Source organism: Hypanus sabinus, chromosome 5 (genome assembly GCF_030144855.1).
Source record: "Hypanus sabinus isolate sHypSab1 chromosome 5, sHypSab1.hap1, whole genome shotgun sequence".
Lineage (NCBI taxonomy): Eukaryota > Metazoa > Chordata > Chondrichthyes > Myliobatiformes > Dasyatidae > Hypanus > Hypanus sabinus.
This window is the reverse complement of record NC_082710.1, coordinates 179,655,459-179,675,030: the sequence shown is the minus strand read 5'-3', so window position 1 is coordinate 179,675,030 and position 19,572 is coordinate 179,655,459. Positions and strand designations below refer to the sequence as shown.

General features: G+C 43.9%; 1 protein-coding gene across 2 annotated transcripts; it reads left to right on the top strand.

Moving 5' to 3' along the window:
• Positions 1 to 4,728: 4,728 nt before the first annotated feature.
• On the top strand, positions 4,729 to 14,465 carry LOC132394681 (E3 ubiquitin-protein ligase TRIM11-like). 2 transcript variants are annotated; one of them, XM_059971051.1, is made up of 3 exons: positions 4,729 to 5,174; positions 5,252 to 5,347; positions 12,019 to 14,465. In XM_059971051.1, the coding sequence occupies exons 1-3, from the start codon at positions 4,767 to 4,769 to the stop codon at positions 13,132 to 13,134; spliced, it is 1,620 nt and encodes a 539-aa protein (XP_059827034.1). In that variant the 5' UTR covers positions 4,729 to 4,766; the 3' UTR covers positions 13,135 to 14,465. The 2 variants fall into 2 exon arrangements, with proteins under 2 accessions (XP_059827034.1, XP_059827035.1); XM_059971052.1 differs by lacking the exon at positions 5,252 to 5,347.
• Positions 14,466 to 19,572: the final 5,107 nt, after the last annotated feature.

Here is a 19,572-nt window from a genome sequence, read left to right as displayed (position 1 = left end):
ACGTATTGGAACTGTTCCCTGAGAGGAAACAAACCAAGAGTGAGCTTCAGTTACAGATGGAAAAATTAAGGTTGGCTGAGGAGAAAGAAAGTGTGGGGGGGGGGGTGGAGAGAGAATGAGCTTCGAGTAAGGGAGCTGGAGGCCGAGAAGGAACAGAAAGAGAGGCAGTTTGAGCTGGAAAAGGAAAGATTAAAAGCAAGGCAGGGAAGGGAGCAGATACCAGACCAAAATACAGGGTTCAAGATTGGTCAGGAGATTCAGTTGGGACCCCCATTCGAGGAGATGGATGTTGATAGGTGCTTCCTCCATTTTGAGAAAGTGGCTGTGAATCAGAACTGGCCTGAGGGGAAATGGGCTGTTCTGTTACAGAGTGTACTTAGGGGGAAGGCTCAGCAAGCATATTCGGCATTGTCCATAGATGAGTCTAAAGATTATGATGAGGTAAAAAGGGCTATACCAAGGAGTTACGAGTTGGTGCCAGAGGCATACCGGCAGAAGTTCCGGAACTTGAGAAAGCCGTGGAACTGCACGTATTTAGAGTTCGCCCGTGAGATGCAAATGTATTGTGAGCGCTGGTGCGCCTCAAAAGGGGTCATTGGAGATGAGGACAAACTGCTGCAGTTAATGCTGATTGAGCAGTTCAAAGGTTGTATCCCTGAAGGTATGAAGATGCACTTGGACAAGCAGGAGTCAGAGATTTTGTCTGCCACTGCCAAGTTGGCAGACGAGTATGCCTTAACCCACAAGGTAAAATTTCCCCCAAGTAAGAGCTACCACAGGAATAGTAGGGACGGTAGAGAAAGCCCACTGGCTGAATCTGAGAATAAGCAGGGGACTGCAGGAAAAGGCAAGGAGGAGGAAAAACAGGCTGGCAGGAAGTTACCCAGCTTTACGTGTTATAATTCTAGAAAAGCTGATCATATCGCATCTAAGTGCATGGGTCCGAAGAAGGAGACAGGGAAAGGGAAAACAGCAATCCCGACTGGTTGCATTGAGCCAGTCGGCAGTTCGGTGAGGAAGGCGAAGCTAGATAGAGCCCAAGAAGGGCGTGAGAAGTTTATCTTGGAAGGGACTGTGTCTGTGAAAGAGGGAGAAACCCCAGTCCCAGTGCGGATCTGGAGAGATACTGGGGCTGGTCAGTCACTGATTCTAAGGAAGATGTTAGACTTCGGTCCTGAGACTGAAACTGGAGAGGTTGTTCACTCACCTTCCTGTGGGTGCACAACACTCTTTCAGTGTCCACTGGTGTGTCTGAGGGTGTCTCCCCAGACCCGTCTTTTATCCCCACTGACGGGGTATCAGCCATCCATCAACTCAAAATGTCCATGTCCATCAGACTAGGCCGCTCCTGCTGTCTCCTCAGGAATGTTAACGAGCAAAGAAACGTCCTTGTAGTGAAAGGTAAATAATCAGTGAAGAGCCATAATACATAAATCAACTGCCACTCTTTCTCTCTCTTATCAGTAGCAGATGTCTCTAGCTCTGTTCTTCATCCCTCTCTCATTAGCAGCATAGTTCCCAAAAGGGTGGGAGGGGTTAACTCTGGACCCCATTTCCATCAGGTCTGTTCAGTACTCATAACAGAAGCAAAAACATAAATTGAGACCGTTCAACGTTGATAACCGAAAACAACCTAGTCATCAAGTGTTCAATCTTTTTGGGCTCATCGCAGGCCTCACCAATAGGACTAACCAACAAGCACCAAGAGGCTGAGAGGGTCCACCCAGAATATTATCATCAGAACCCGCTGCCGGTGGGATGGATGTAGTGGGGACGAGACTGTTACCCATCTCTTTGTGGACTGTGGGTTTGCAAAAAAGGTCTGGCAGAATATGAAATGACCTGTGTCGCCGCGTGACTGAGAACTCTCTGATCTGCGGCTGTCCCCCGGGGACGCACACGGAGACAAACATCAAGTGTTGCTGACAGATCATCAACTCGGTGAAAGACGCTCTTTGGTCATCCGGAAACTTGTTGGTTTCCCACAATATTGAGATTTCCGTGGAAGAAATCCGACAACTTGCACATTCCAGACCACAGGAGTACGTGCCGAGGGTCGCACTGAAGCTCGGTGCGGCCATCGCGAGGGCTCGGTGGGGGAGGACCACGTTGTAGGTTTCTTCTCCTACTGGAGATGGAGGGGTCTGGTAGGGTCCGGAAGTCCCTGAATGATTGTAGTATTTAATATAAAAACGCAAAGTGCCACATGAATGGCAGCAGTTCCAGAACAGTCTGGGAAACATTGACCATGTCTGTACGGAATGGAAAGGCATGGACTGGTTGTCCTTGTAAGTGATTTTATTACGAATAGATTATCGTCTGTTAATAATAAAAAATAAGCGGGAGACTGCGCCCCACACCACTCAGCCTCGACCCGTCGTGAAAGCAGCCGCTGTTGTGGAACCCCCCTGATGATCAGCTGGGCGGCAATTGGGGAAGCCTGTTCTCTGGAGTTGAAGAGGTTCAAAGAACAGGCCGAGAGAAATGATGTCTGCCCATGGGCACAGTCTCGAACAAGACCGGACCTTTAATTGGGGCCGGGCCGGGCATGGGTGAAGTCAGGAAACTGCTTCATATGATGGGCAGTAGAAATTAGGACTTCACCGCAACACTCAATGTTTTCCGCCCTGTGATGTATTATGACCAGTCCTGTGCTTTCTCCTGCAGCCACATCTCGGTCATTGCCCCCGGCATCTGTCTCCTCACAACACAATATTCTCTCAACACCCCCAGTTTCATGGAATTAATAGTTGTTGTAAGTTTATACAACCACTGTTTTACACACTGAGTCAGAGGCTACGTCCACACTACACCGGATAAATCCCTAACCAAAGCTTTTTCTCTTCATTTTTACCCTTCATCCACAGTAAAACGGTGTTTTCGTCCAACTAAACCAGTGTTTTTCAGAAACACTTTCCAGGGTGGGTATTTTTGAAAACGCTGCTCGGGCAGATCAGTGTGGACGGGGTAACCGGAGAATTCTGAAAATGCTGTCAGACGGTGGCGCGCTATTTCATTGTTTTCTTGAATGCAACCTAACAACTTCAGAACAGACGGCAACGAGACTGAAGACAGAAGATTTAGAAATGTACTCACCAAATACTTTGACCCACAGCTTACTGAATCAATAAGTATACTTTGCCATTTTTGGTCCTTGCTCGTATGAAGCTGGTTTACCTATTTATGCAAGTACTTCTCTGACAATAGATGTATAACAGCCTAATGTAACATTGTATGGAAATACAAGATAACACTGATGCAGACATTAAAGCATTTATACATTTAACAAGGTTCTTGATTAATGCAACAGAGTTAGTCAGTTTTTCAATGTTCGTCGTCAGCCGGGTCAACCTGTCCGTGAACTCCCTGTTGGTTACTGCCGCACGCTCTAGTATTTGTTTTTTTTTACTTATAAGTTCTCCTGTGCGAGAGTCAACAGCTGTCTGTCGTTTTAAATTTTTCTCGTCTGTAACTACACAACCACACACTTTCACAGTGAGATTCAACACCAAACATGTCACTTGTTTTCGGTAGATGTGTCCTGCACATGCCCAGTAGGTGGAGATTTGCCAAAGTCTCCGTTTCAATGTGGATAGAGATATTTTTAGAAATGCATAGTGTGGACGCCTAACGTTTTTACGCAAAACCGGCATTTTCAAAATTATCCGGTCTAGTGTGGATGTAGCCTGACTCTCCTTGGTCCTGTTAAAAATTAACAGAAGGCAAACAGCGGGTCAGGCAGGACCTTTGGAGGGAAATCGACAGCCAACGATTCTGGTCGAGATCCTTCATCTGAAAACTGCCTCGCTTTTCACGAATTGTCCCTTTGAGACCTGTCTTACAAAGAGCCAGCCTCTTCTGTTTCTTTTACATTCTGACTTGTTCGCTGTGTTTCTGATCCCACCTGGATGTAGAAATGGCTCCGATTCCTTCACCTTGAACACTTGCACCAACATGATGTTTGTTCAAAATAGAACCATAATAGAACTGAAATAGAACACACAAAATAGAACCATAGAACTCCACAGCACAGTACAGGCCCTTCAGCCCTCCTTATTGTGCTGACCCATATAATCCTTTAAAAAAAGGACTAAACCCACACTACCCCATAACCCTTCATTTTAACTTTTTTTTACTTATTATTAAATCATTTCTGTTTTTATAATATTGCAATATTTCTACACTATTCTTGCTTGGTGTGACTGTAACAAAACCCAATTTCCCACAGGATCAATCAAGTATGTCTGTCTATCTGTCTGTTTTCTTTCATCCGTGTGCCTGTCCAAGAGGCTCTTAAATATCCCTAATGTTTTAGCCTCCACCACCATCCCTGGCAGGTCATTCCAGGCACTCACAACCCTCTGTGTAAAAAACATACCCCTGATGTCTCCCCTGAACTTCCCTCCCTTAATTTTGTACATATGCATTCTGGTGTTTGCTATTGGTGCCGTGTTAAACAGGTACTTACTATCCACCCTATCTGTGCCTCTCATAATCTTGTAGACCTCTATCAAGTCCCTCTCATTCTTCTACGCTCCAAAGAGAAAAGTCCCTGCTCTGCTAAGCTTGCTTCATGTGATGGAGGAACTCGGCGGGCCAGGGAGCATCTATGGAGAAGAGTACCGTGGGCATTTCGGGCCGAGCTGCTCCAGCGGGACCGTTCATCACTGACCCGGCGCCTCTAGTGGACAGTGTCGGAACTGCAGGGATTCAGCAGCTCCCCGGAAGTGAAAGCAGTCTGAATCTGGAAGTTACCGGGAGTTAACATGGCTTCGAAAGAACAGGCTGAGAGTTTAACCGAGGAGGTAATTTGTCCCGTCTGCCTGGATTTCTTCACTGAACCTGTCACCCTGGATTGTGGACACAACTTCTGCCGCTCCTGTATCACACGGTGTTGGGAAAGGCAGGAGAAAATCTGCCCGGAATGTAGAGAGGAGATTGCAGACCGCACCCTCAGGGTCAATCGGGCCTTAGCAAATCTGTCTGAGAAAACTCGGAAACTAAACCTGAATCCGAAAGAGAAGGGAAGTAAACGTTACTGCGAGGAACATGAGGAAGAACTGAAGCTATTTTGTGAGACGGACAAGACTCTGATCTGCCTGATCTGTGCGACTGCACGGGAACACAAGTCTCACAACTTCATGCCGGTTAAGGAAGCCGTTCAAGTCTACAAGGTAAAAACAAACCACTTTCGCTCGTCTGTTTCTGTTGTGCCATGTATTGTGTCTAATACATTCAGTCTAATTCCCAGGATCGGGTTAAATCTTCCTTCGACTCTCTCACAAAAAGCAAAGCAGACTTTGAGGAAATGGAGCAGCAACAGAAGGAGAAGATTTCCGTAGTTCGGGTAAGGCTTCCTGAGCTGAATTTACAATCCTGTTGTGTAGGTTTGTTCCCTTTAGTGTAGAGTAGCTGAATATCGCCGCTCCAATGACCTGGGTTCAGTCTGACATCTGGTGCTGTCTGTGTGCAGTTTGCATGTTCTCCCTGTGACCACATAGTTTCAGTCACGTCCCAGGGATAAGTTGTTTGAATGGTTAATTGTTTCCTGTAATTAACCGTGTTGACTTCTTCAAAGATGGTACCAGTGAACCTCAGCAATGTTCTGCGGGCTGCTGACAAAACTTCTGAATGTATTTCTTCTAAATGTACTCTCACAGCAAACTGTAGTCTGTAATTTCCTTTTAAACATCGCACTTTTCAAACGTTTTAATTAATTTGCAATTTTTTAATCTTCTGAAGCACTCTGCAGATAAAGCTGTCAAACGTTTAATTATGGAACGTTTAATTGGACGAAGGTTCAATTTCTCACTTTTCACCCAGAAGCCATGACTTCTAGTTGTATTCCGACCCAACCTCAGTGGCAAGAGCCTCCTTGCACTGACTCTACCTATACCTCTCATAATTTAATTATGAGACATTTAATCTTTCCTGTAGATAGGTGACTGAAATTGCACGCAGTACTCCAAATTATGCCGCAAAAATGTCTTCTAATCTTCAGCATAACATCCCATCTCCTCTACTCAGATCATTAATTTATGAAGGTGAATGTGCCAAAAGCTTCCATTGGACCATATCTACCTGGGACACTACTTTCAACGAATTATGGGGTTGTATTCCCAGATCCCTTTGTTCTACCAGACCCCTCAGTGTCCTACATTCACCACGTAGGACCTATGCTGGTTGGTCCTACTGAAGTGTAAAACCTTGTACTTGTCTGCATTAGATTTCATCTGCCATTTTTCAGCCTATTTCCCAGCTGACGCAGGTCCCTCTACAAGTCATGATAGCTGTCCATCTGCACAGTTGCTGATCCAGTTAACCACATTATCATCCAGATCATTGAAATAGAAGACAAACAACCATAAGACCCAGCACCAATCCCTGCGGCACACCACTGGTCACAGGCCTCCAGTCAGAAAGGCGACACTCTACTACCATGCTCTGGCTTCTCTCACAAAGCCAGTGTTTAACCCAATGTATTACTCATCATGAATGCTGAGTGACTGAACCTTCTTGATCAACCTCCCATGCGTGACCTTGTCAAGTGCCTGACTAAAATCCATGTCAACAATTTACACTGCCTCACCTTCGTCCACTTTCCTGGTTAGTTCCCAGAAAAAGTTTGGCTAACCATGACCTACCACACAAGAAGGCATGTCACTGTCCTTTACGAGTCCATATACCGATATACCGATATCAGGTTCATTAGAAAACATTCCAGGGGCTTTTCCACAACTGATGTCAGAGTCACCGGCCTATCATTTCCTGGTTTCTGTTCAGAGCCGTTTATAAATAGTGGGACAACATTGGATATTCTCTAAACTTCTGGTACCTCTTCTGACACTAATGATGTTCTAATAACCCCTCTGCTGGGATCCTGGCAATTTCGGCACTAGCTTCCTGTCGGGTCCAGGGCAATCCTTTTGCTCTCAACAAACCTGTAGATTCCCTTGGGTTCGCCTTCACCTTGTCTGCCAGAGCAATTTCATCCCTGCTTTTTGCCTTCCTGATTTATTTTTAATGTTCTCTTGCATTTCTTCCCTCTATTAGCACTTCAGTTGTTCCTGTTTGCTTATAGCTGCTATGCACCTCCTCTTTTCTCTTAACCAAGGCCTCAATATCCCTCAAAAACCAAGGTTCCCTGCACTTGTTATCAATTTTGAATCTGATCCTGTGGACCAGACATATCTCCTTGCATTTTTACTTTGAAACTAGGATACGTGGTCAAATGATCCAAAGTGTTCCCCTACACAAACTTCTGTCACCTGCCCCATCTGATTCTCTAACAGCAGATCCAGAATCGCACGCTGTCTTGTCAGAATTTCTACGTACTAATGAAAGAAACTTACTTGAACACATTTGACAAACCCTGTCCTTTTACTGTATGGGATTCTGGAAAGGTGATGAACTGAGAGCTTGGATACATACATGGAATTATGATGTAGTGGCCATTACAGAGACTTGACTGGCACCAGGGCAGGAATGGATTCTCAATATTCCTGGATTTCAGTGCCTTAAAAGGGATAGAGAGCGGGGGAAAAAGTGAAGGAGGGGTGGCATTACTGGTCAGGGATACTATTACAGCTGCAGAAAGGGTGGGTAATGTAGCAGGATCCTCTTTTGAGTCAGTATGGGTGGAAGTCAGGAACAGGAAGGGAGCAGTTACTCTACTGGGGGTGTTCTATAGGCCCCTTGGAAGCAGTAGAGATACCGAGGAGCAGATTGGGAGGCAGATTTTGGAAAGGTGCAAAAATAACAGGCTTGTTATCATGGGTGACTTTAACTTCCCTAATATTGATTGGCACTTGATTCGTTCCAAAGATTTAGATGGGGCAGAGTTTGTTAAGTGTGTCCAGGATGATTCCTGTCACAGTATGTTGACAGGCCAACTAGGGGGATTGCCATACTAGATCTAGTATTAGGTAAGGAACTGGGTCAGTTCACAGATCTGTCAGTAGGTGAGCATCTGGGGGACAGTGATCACCGCTCCCTGGCCTTTAGCATTATCATGGAAAAGGATAGAATCAGAGAGAACAGGAACATTTTTAATTGGGGAAGGACAAATTATGAGGCTATAAGGCTAGAACTTGTGGCTGTGAATTGGGATGATGTTTTTGTAGGGAAATGTACTATGGACATGTGGTCGATTTTTAGGGATGTTTAGGGATCTCTTGCAGGATGTTAGGGATAAATTAGTCCCGGTGAGGAAGATAAAGAATGGTAGGGTGAAGGAACCATGGGTGACAAGTGAGGTGGAAAATCTAGTCAGGTGGAAGAGGGCAGCATACATGAGGTTTAGGAAGCAAGGATCGGGGGGAGACTATTGAGGAATATAGGGTAGCTGAGAAGAGCAAGAAGGGGTCATGAGAAGGCCTTGGCAAGTAGGGTAAAGGAAAACCCCAAGGCATTCTTCAATTATGTGAAGAACAAAAGGATGACAGGAGTGAAGGTAGGACCGATTAGAGATAAAAGTGGGAAGATGTGCCTGGAGGCTGTGGAAGTGAGCGAGGTCCTCAATGAATACTTCTCTTTGGTATTCACCATTGAGTGGGAACTTGATGACAGTGAGGACAATATGAGTGAGGTTGATGTTCTGGAGCATGTTGATATTAAGGGAGAGGAGATGTTGGAGTTGTTAAAATACATTAGGATGGATAGGTCCCGATGCCCTGACGGAATATTCCCAGGCTGCTCCTCGAGGCGAGGTGAGTGATTGCTGAATCTCTGGCTAGGATCTTTATGTCCTCGTTGTCCACGGGAATGGTACCGGAGGATTGGAGGGAGGCGAATGTTGTCCCCTTGTTCAAAAAAGGTAGTAGGGATAGTCCGGGTAATTATAGACCAGTGAGCCTTACATCTGTGGTGGGAAAGCTGCTGGAAAAGATTCTAAGAGATAGGATCTATGGGCATTTAGAGAATCATGGTCTGATTGTCAGCATGGCTTTGTGAAAGACAGATCGTGTCTAACAAGCCTGATAGAGTTCTTTGAGGAGGTGACCAGACATATAGATGAGGGTAGTGCAGTGGATGAGATCTACATGGATTTTTGTAAGGCATTTGACAGGGTTCCACATGGTAGACTTATTCAGAAAGTCAGAAGGCATGCGATCCAGGGAAGTTCGGCCAGGTGGATTCAGAATTGACTTGCCTGCAGAAGGCAGAGGGTCGTGGTGGAGGGAGTACATTCAGATTGGAGGGTTGTGACTAGTGGTGTCCCACAAGGAGCTGTTCTGGGACCAATACTTTTCATGATTTTTATTAACGACCTGGATCTAGGGGTAGAAGGGTGGGTTGGCAAGTTTGCAGACGACACAAAGGTTGGTGATGTTGTAGATAGTGTCGAAGATTGTCGAAGATTGCAGAGAAAGATAGATTGGATGCAGAAGTGAGCTGAGAAGTGGCAGATGGAGTTCAACCTGGATAAGTGTGAGGTGGTACACTTTGGAAGGACAGACTCCAAGGCAGAGTACAAAGTAAATGGCAGGATACTTGGTAGTGTGGAGGAGCAGAGGGATCTGGGGTTGCCTGTCCACAGATCCCTGAAAGTTGCCTCACAGGTAGATAGGGTAGTTAAGAAAGCTTTTGGCGTGTTAGCTTTCATAAGTCTTGGGATAGAGTTTAAGAGATGCGATGTAATGATGCAGCTGTATAAAACTCTAGTTAGGCCACACTTGGAGTACTGTGTCCAGTTCTGGTCGCCTCAGTATAGGAAGGATGTGGAAGCATTGGAAAAGGTGCCGAGGAGATTTACCAGGATGCTGCCTGGTTTAGAGAGTATGGTTTATGATCAGAGATTAAGGGAACTAGGGCTTTACTCTTTGGAGAGAAGGAGAATGAGAGGAGACATGATAGAGGTGTACAAGATATTAAAGAGGAATAGACAGTGTGAACAGCCAGCGCCTCTTCCCCAGGGCACCACTGCTCAGTACAAGAGGACATGGCTTTAAAGTGAGGGGAGGGAAGTTCAAGGGGGATATTAGAGGAAGGTTTTTTACTCAGAGAGTGGTTGGTGCGTGGAATGCACTGCCTGAGTCAGTGGTGGGAGCAGATACACTAGTGAAGTTTAAGAGACTACTAGACAGGTATATGGAGGAATTTAAGGTGGAGGGGGTTATATGGGAGGCAGGGTTTGAGTGTCAGCACAACATTGTGGGCCGAAGGGCCTGTAATGTGCTAAACTATTCTATGTTCTGTATTCCCAGTCAATGTGGAAAGTTAAAATCACCTGCTACAACAACCTTGTGTTTCTTTCAACAGATCTCTTTACAAATTTGTTCCTGTAAATCTCTGCCTCAGACTATTGGGTGATCTTTAATATATCCCTATTGATATGTTCGTACCTTTATAATATCTCAGTTCTACCCCTAACAGCTCACTAGCTGAGTTCCCTAGTCTGTTCTGATGGAGCAATGCCCTGATATGTTCTCTGATGAGGAATGCCACCCCTCCTTTAATTCCTCCCACTCTGTCTAAAACAGCAGAACTGTGGAATACTGAGCTGCCAGTCCTTTCCCTCCTGCAACTGTCTCACTAATGGTGACAAAGTCATAATTCCTGGTGTTGATCCATGCCCTGATCTCAATGTCGAAAAATGTCTAAAGAGTTTATGCCCTCCCTCCTACAGCAAATTCTTGGCCATGTGTTAAACTGAATAATCTTCCTACTGCTGGCCTCACTAGCACGTGACATGTGATTCCTGAGATCACAACCCTGGAGGTCCTGCCCTTTAAGTTAGCACCTAACTCCCAGAACTCCCTTTGCAGAATCTCGTCATTCATCCTACCCATGTCATTGGTACTGACATGAACCACAACTTCTGGCTGTTCACCCTCGAAGAAGAATGCTGAGGCCTCTATCTGCGATGTCCCAAACCCTGGCACCCAGGCAGGAATTTAGCATCTGGGAATCTCGTTCTCACCCACAGAACCTCCTGTCCGTTCCCCTAACTAACGAATCCCTTATCACCACAGCATGCATCTTGTCCTTCCTTCTCTCTGAAGGACAGAGCCAGAGTCCGTGCCAAAGACCCAACCACTATGACTTTCTTCTGTTAAGTCCACAGCCCCACCCACCCACCCAGCAGCCTCCAAAGTGATTTACCTGTTGTTAATGGGGTTGGCCACAGGGGTACTCTGCACTGGCTCCTTAAAGCCTTTCCTCATCCTGACTGTCAGTCATTTGCCTGTGTCCTGTACCTTGGGTATATCTACCTCTCTAAAGAGAAACATAGAAAACCTACGGCACAATACAGGCCCTTCGGCCCACAAAGCTGAGCCGAATATATTCCTACCTATGCTTTACCCACAGCCCTCTATTTTTCTAAGCTCCATGTAGCCATCCAGAAGTCTCCTAAAAAGACCCTATCATTTGCTCCTCTATCACTGCCTCTGGCAGCCCATTCCACGCACTCACCACTCTCTGTGTAAAAAAAAACTTACCCCGACATCTCCTCTGTACCTACTTCCAAGCACCTTAAAACTATGCCCTTTCGTGCCAGCCATTTCAGCCCTGGGAAAAAGCCTCCGACTATCCATGTGATCAATGATGCTCATTGTCTTGTACACTTCTATCAAGTCACCTCTCATCCTCCGTCGCTCCAAGGAGAAAAGGCCGAGTTCGCTCAACCTATTCTCAAAAGGCATGCTCCCCAAACCAGGCAAAATCCTTGTAAATCTCCTCTGCACCCTTTCTATGGTTTCCACGTCTGTCCTATCGTGAGGCGAACAGAACTGAGCACAGTACTCCAAGTGGAGTCTGACCAGGGTTCTATGCAGCTGTAACATGACCTCTCGGCTCTTAAACTCAATCCCATGATTGATGAAGGCCAATGCACTGTACGCCTTCTTAACCACGAGTCGGGAGACGTCACGTGATGACGTAGGATCGAGACATGGAAACCCAGCTCTCCCGTAAAAACTAGTAAAATAAAGTTTAAGTGAAGAAGAGTTAATAAATACTTTCAAAAAATTACTGATAAACAACTCAGGACTATTTTTAGATTTGTCTCCTAAACAGAAACAGAAGAGGACTACTACTTTGAAGACAGCACGAGTTGGCAAAGAAAGAGGGCCGACCATTAAAAGGGAACATCGTACTCAAGTTGAATCTCTTCCCGGCAAAGTACCCATCACCCCCGGTGGTGCGGAACAGGAGACTGCAACAACGTCAACAGCCTCCAAGAAGAAACAGCAGGAACTGCACAAGCGTGAAGAAGTGGGCATGCGCAAGCAGAAGCAAACAAAACTACAAGTCCCAGCTGTGATTGAAAGTGAAAGTGGAACAGAATTAGAATCAGACTCTCTGGAGAACACAGATGAGGAAAAAGAGGAAGAAGAAGAAGAACTGGAAGAATTTAAAACTGGAAGACTTCCTGGAGACAAAAGAAAAACCCTGAGACAAATAATGCATGAAGTAAAAGCAATAAAAGAAACAAAAACAGATATTAAAAATATGAAGGTCAGGCTTGATAAGGTTGTGGAAAAACAGAAGAAAGCAGCTAAGAAAGTTAAAAAGTTGGAAGAAAAAACGGGAGACACCATTGAAAGAGTGGCTAAGATGGAAGATAATATCCTTACCCGGACATCAGAAAGTAAACGGCTGTTGGAAAAAGTGGATGTGCTTGAAAATTTTAGCAGAGAAAAAAATATTAAGATTGTTGGTCTTAAAGAAGGTATAGAGGGAGAAGATCCAGTAAAATTCTTTCAAAAATGGATCCCTGAAACTTTGGAAATGGAAGAGGGAAGTCAGTTAATTGAAATCGAATGGGCTCATAGAGCTTTAAGACCAAAGCCCCAACAAGATCAAAATCCACGATCAATCTTGATAAAATGTTTCGGATATCAAGATAAAGAAAGGATCTTGAAGGCAGCTGCTCAAGGTGCCAGAAAGAGAAATGGGCCATTGATGATTGAAGGGAAAAGAGTTCTTTTCTATCCTGATATAAGTTATGACCTTTTGAAGAGGAGGAAGGAATTTAACCCAGTGAAAAAAGTCTTATGGGAGAAAGGTTATCAATTTATACTGCGCTACCCGGCAACATTGATGATCCTTTTGGATGGTGAAGAAAGAAGATTTTTTACTGATCATTGGAAAGCGGAGGAGTTTGTACAAGGACTTCCAAATATTCGTTAGACGCAGTAAAGAGTTTATGGAAGCGAAATGGATTAATAATGAAGACTGAAATAAGGAATGGATTTGATGGATATTTAAGAGTAGAAGAATATACAAATATACTTCAATTAGGGAGTAGGGATATTAATTTTTTTTCTTCACTTACATATCTTTTTTTAAATACGGGGAGCTGGGGGAGCTTCTGATCGATTGCTGCGGGATTCACGTGTGTAATCATGGCGATTTCTATTCACTCACAATATTAGTAGGTGGGTATTTTGTTATCTTTTTCTTTACTGTATATTTTTTTTTCTTTTTTTTTTGCCTGGATGATTGGTGGGGAGACACATAGCAACATGGAGAATTTTAAAGAGATTCCCCAAGGTACTATGAGAGCTGAGATATTACGTATTGTTATAGACTAGAGTAACCTTGTTAAAAATAATTACTAATCTATTGAATTTTTCAAGTTTTAATGTTAATGGACTGGTGAAAAGAAAAAGAATTTTAACATATATTAAGAAAATGAAAGTAGATATAGCCTTTTTGCAGTAAACACATTTAACAGAGATAGAACATCAGAAATTAAAGAGAGTTTGGGTTGGAAGTGTTATTGCAGCTTCATTTAATTCAAAGGCGAGGGGAGTTGCAATTTTGGTAAATAAAACCTTACCAATTAAAATACAAAATGTACTAATTGATTCCACGGGGTGATATGTGATTATACGTTGTCAAATCTTTTCGGAATTATGAATGTTTATGCACCAAATGAAAATTATGCAAAATTAATACAAGAAGCTTTTTTAAATTTGGCCGACGCACTTGATAAAATATTAATAGGTGGAGACTTTAACTTTTGTCTGAGAATGTGAAGAGGGTAAGGGGTACGTGTAGAAGGGGTGGGCAAAGGATAAGTGTAGCAGAATATGTAGACAGGACCAGGGAGAGGATACGTCAATGGGGAAGTATAGGAGAACAGGGAACAGGTAGCTAAAATAAGATGCCAGACAGCATGTGGCAACCACAAAGAAGAGGAACCTTGCGACCACAAAACAATGTGTTTGGCAAAGTATTTTGAGCTATATACCTATTTCGAGTGTTTTGTTTGCTTCCATACCCATTCTAAGTGTTACGCTTGCGTCTATGCTTATTCCGAGTATTTCGCGTGCTTAGCTATGCAATAGCCAATCAATTGATAAATTTGAATCAGTAACCATATGTGCGAATGTAGTACCCTGCTTTTGGGTATAAGTATGACCTTTGTAAGCCGACAAATTGGGAGTTGGCTACCTTACGCCCGAAGTGCGTGGGGCTGCGAACTCCTCTCTGAATAAAAACCGTTTCAGAGGTAATTTCGTGTCTCTGGTGTTTTTCCTCAACTGAGCAGGTTAATAATCCCGTGACCCCACTACCCACCCAGACACCACAGCCCAACACCTCCAACCCTTTAATACAACCCTATAAACCCTACGCCTCTCCCCACCAGGGAGCCAGGTTCACCTCACATCACCAGTACAATGCCACCCCACAAACATTCCCAAATCCCAGCCTTCACCCTAACCCTAACTTCCTACGGAACATGCACCCCAATTAAATCAGGTAGCACCTCAAATAACACCAGCCAGTCCCCAGAAAGGACAGCCCCACCTCCCAGCCATGCCCATAATCCTAACACCCCTAACCCTCCTACACTCCCCCATAAACCTGAACCCTCTTCCCACCAGAGAGCCAATTTCACCACACATCAACACAAACATCCCCATTCCTACCCTTTACTCTAACCCTATCTTCCGATGGACCGCGCACCCCAACTAAACCAGACAGCACCTCGAATAACCCAAACCACACCACACAAGAGGTGCTTACATAATGGCCCTTTAACCTATCCCTAAACCTAACACCTTCAACCCTGCCACACACGCCCATAAACCCAAGCCATCAAGGAGCCAGGTCCACCCAATATTACCAACAGTTAAACTCCCAGTCTGGTTCGTGCCCCCTACTGCAATGGGACCCCCACCCACAATACCATTGGCCACCCTAACCCAGCTCCCTTCACCTGGAGTCCTCAACCCCCATTACCGAAACCTTCCCCCAGGCCTGTCCTGCCCCAAAATTAGCTACTGCACAACCCCCAAATCACAGCACCTAGTCCCTACAAGAAAACCCCAAATCTAAATCCAAAGCATTATCCATAAACAATAACTCCACCATTTTAACAAACTCCAGAATGGAGGTTAACGAGGAGGAAGATCCCAATAAAGGCAAGTTGGGGACCAAGATGATGACAACGTGGGCCAAAACAAAGTGGCAAGGTAAAGTGTACAGCACCTCCAGTGCGAGATCCAAAAACACTAGAGGGTTATTTTGCCCACTGCCCGCGTACATGCATTTCAGGTAGACATGTAGTTCAGGTAGTTCTAGATAGGTCAATTAAGGTTGTTACAAAATCAAAAGTAGTAAAACTAATTTTATCATTGATGAAAGATTTAAATTTGATTGATATATGGGAAGAATTAATCCAAGAGAAAGAGATTATTCATTTTATTCAAATAGACATAACACTTATTCAAGGATTGATTTTTTCTTATTATCAATAAATATTCAGGACAGAGTGAAAACTGGAATATGAAGTGAGAATATTGTCAGATCATTCCCCTTTGATAATGATAATGATGGATAAAGAGAAACTGATTTATAGATGAAGATTTAATTCAATATTATTAAAATGTCAAGATTTTTGTGACTATAGAAAAACAGATTCATTTTTTTTGGATACAAACTCACATTCAGTTGAAGATATATTCATATGGGAAGCGATGAAAGCATATTTGAGGGGCCAGATAATAAGTTATACTTCTAAAATTAAGAAGGAATATATGGTAGAAATAGATCAATTAGAAAAAGAGATTACAAAATTAGACAAAGAATCTCAAAGATATATGACAGAAGAAAAACAAAGACAACTTGTCAATAAGAAACTACATTATGATACACTGCAGACATACCAAACAGGAAAAGCAATTATTAGAACTAAACAGAGATATTATGAATTAGGTGAAAGATCACATAAGATTCTTGCTTGGCAGTTGAAAACAGAGCAGGCTTCCAAAACAATAAATGCAATTAGAACAAGTGCAAATAAAATCACTTATAAACCTGTAGAAATTAATGAAACCTTCAAAAATTTTTATTCTGAATTATATCAATCAGAATCACAAAATGAGGTCGTTGAGATAGAAAGATTTTTATCACAAATAACTTCCAAAATTGAATTCGGAAGAACAGAAAGGATTAGATATGCCTTTTACATTAAAAGAGGTTGAAGAAGCTCTAGGATCACTCCAGAGTAATAAATCTCCAGGAGAAGATGGCTTTCTGCCTGAATTTTATAAAAAATTTAGAGACTTATTAATCCCTCTCTTTATGGAGTTAATCTCTCAAGCGAAAAGAACACGTAAACTTCCAGAATCTTTTTCGACAGCGATTTTAACAGTATTGCCAAAGGAGATAGAGATCCTTTAAAACCAACATCATATAGGCCTATTTCTTTGTTGAATATGGATCATAAAATAATAACAAAAATTTTATCGAATAGATTATCTAAATATTTACCAAAATTAATACATATGGATCAAACAGGGTTTATTAAAAATAGACAATCGGCAGACAATGTAACTCGGTTACTTAGCATAATTCATTTGGCACAAAAGAGGGAGGAAATGAGCGTGGCAGTTGTTTTGGATGCAGAAAAAGCATTTGATAGATTGGAATGGGACTTTATTTAGGGTATTGGAAAATTAGGGTTAGGAAAATCTTTTATAAACTGGATTAAAACCTTAAATACTAATCCCAAAGCTAAAATAGTGACAAATGACCAAATTTCAACATCATTCCAGTTAACAAGGTCAACTGGACAAGGCTGCCATTATCACCTGCCCTATTTGTATTGGCGATAGAACCATTAGCTGAATTAATTAGAACTGATTCAGATATTACGGGTTTTAGAGTTAACCGAGAAGAATATAAGATAAATCTATTTGCTGATGATGTTCTGATTTATCTAACAAACCCATTGAATTCGTTACATAAATTATCTTTTAGATTGGAAGAATATTGGAAAATATCAGGGTATAAAGTAAACTGGGATAAAAGTGAAATTTTACCCCTTACTAAAGGAGATTATAGTCAATGTCGATTAGTAACTCAATTTAGATGGCCGATAAATAGTATAAAATATTTAAGTATAAGAGTTGATAACGACATAAAGAATATATAAATTAAATTATTTCCCATTATTGAAAAAAATTCAAGAAGATCTTGATAAATGGATGATGTTACCAATAATATTAGTAGGCAGAGTTAATGCTGTAAAAATGAATATATTTCCTAGATTACAGTATTTATTTCAAACATTACCAATACAACTACCGCAGAAGTTCTTTCAAGAGCTGAATAAATGTGTGAGGAAGGTTCTTTGGAAAGGTAAGATGTCAAGAATATCGTTGGAAAAATTGACATGTAAATTTGACCTAGGAGGGTTACAACTCCCAAATTTTAAGAATTATTATAAAGCAAATGAACTTAGATTTATTGCATCTTTTTTTGATGAAGATAAACCAGCATGGATTAGAATAGAGTTCGATAAGATAGGAGAAAATATACCAGAAAATTTTATATATAAATGGGAATCCGATGGATACGGGACAAGAAAGAATCTCTTATATTAAAACATTTGATTGATTTATGGAATAAGATAAATGTTGACGATGAGATAAATCTTTATTAGCAAAGAGACTCCTAATTCAAAATAGACTCATTCCTTTTACAATGGATAACCAACTTTTATACAACTGGTTTCAAAAAGGGATTAGATATATAGGTAACTCCTCCATAACTTCCGCCACCTCCTACGTGATCCCACCGCCAGCCACATCTTCCCTTCCCCCCTACTCGCGGCTTTCCGCAGGGATCGCTCCCTATGCGATTCCCTTGTCCATTCATCCCTCCCCACCGACCTCCCTCCGGGAACTCATCCCTGCAAAAGGAAGAAGAGCTACATCTGCCCCCACACTTCTTCCCTCACCCTCTCCATCTGCCCATCACTCACACACTCCTCCCCACCCTCTCCATCTGCCCACCCCCACACACTCCTCCCCACCCTCTCCATCTCCCCATCATGCACACACTCCTCCCCACCCTCTCCATCTGCCCATCACCCACACACTCCTCCCCACCCTCTCCATCTGCCCATCACCCACACACTCCTCCCCACCCTCTCCATCTGCCCATCACCCACACACCCCTCCCCCACCCTCTCCATCTGCCCATCACCCACACACTCTTCCCCACCCTCTCCATCTGCCCATCACCCACATACTCCTCCCCACCCTCTCCATCTACCCATCACCCACACACTCCTCCCCACCCTCTCCATCTTCCCATCACCCACACACTCCTCCCCACCCTCTCCATCTACCCATCCCCCACACACTCCTCCCCACTCTCTCCATCTTCCCATCACCCACACACTCCTCCCCACTCTCTCCATCTGCCCATCACCCACACACTCCTCCCCACCCTCTCCATCTGCCCATCACTCACACACTCCTCCCCACCCTCTCCATCTGCCCATCACTCACACACTCCTTCCCACCCTCTCCATCTGTCCATCACCCACACACTCCACCCCACCCTCTCCATCTGCCCATCACCCACACACTCCTCCCCACCCTCTCCATCTGCCCATCACTCACACACTCCTCCCCACCCTCTCCATCTGCCCATCACTCACACACTCCTTCCCACCCTCTCCATCTGTCCATCACCCACACACTCCACCCCACCCTCTCCATCTGTCCATCCCCCACACCCTCCTCCCCACCCTCTCCATCTTCCCATTACCCACACACTCCTCCCCACCCTCTCCATCTTCCCATCCCCCACACACTCCCCCATCTCTTCCCATCTATTATGGGCTCTCCTCTCCTAACAGATCCCATCTCTCACCTCCCAGCTGCTGACACATTTCCACCCTCTACCCCTCCCTGATCTGTCTATCACCCCCTCACCTAGATCCACCCACCACCTGCCAGCTCTTACCCCACCCTTCTCTTCATCATTCCACACTGGTCATCTCTCCTTTTCTTTTCAGCCCAGTTGAAGGGAATGGAACCAAAATGAAAATTACCTATTTCCCTCTACAGATGCTGCCTGACATGCTGAGCTTCTCCAGCCTGTTACAATCACATGTCCCACCTCCGCAAGAGTCACCTTAACCTCCCTCTCTCAGTCAGCATCACCCCCACTTGTCCCACTTCACCTGTCTCGGTGCGGGTGGACTTTAGCACCCGGGGGAGCCGGGGAGCTCAGGACCCGCCGCCCGCGGCTGCTGCTGAATCCGCAGTGTTTCTGTTCCGTTGACGGACGCGGTGAACGACTTAAAATTAATGGATTGAA

Coding starts and splice junctions, on each gene's coding strand:
- LOC132394681 (XM_059971051.1), top strand. CDS start 4,767: ATGGCTTCGAAAGAACAGGCTGAGAGTTTAACCGAGGAGGTAATTTGT. Junction 5,175..5,251: donor AAGCCGTTCAAGTCTACAAG/GTAAAAACAAAC, acceptor TCTAATTCCCAG/GATCGGGTTAAATCTTCCTT. Junction 5,348..12,018: donor AGAAGATTTCCGTAGTTCGG/GTAAGGCTTCCT, acceptor TCTCCTAAACAG/AAACAGAAGAGGACTACTAC.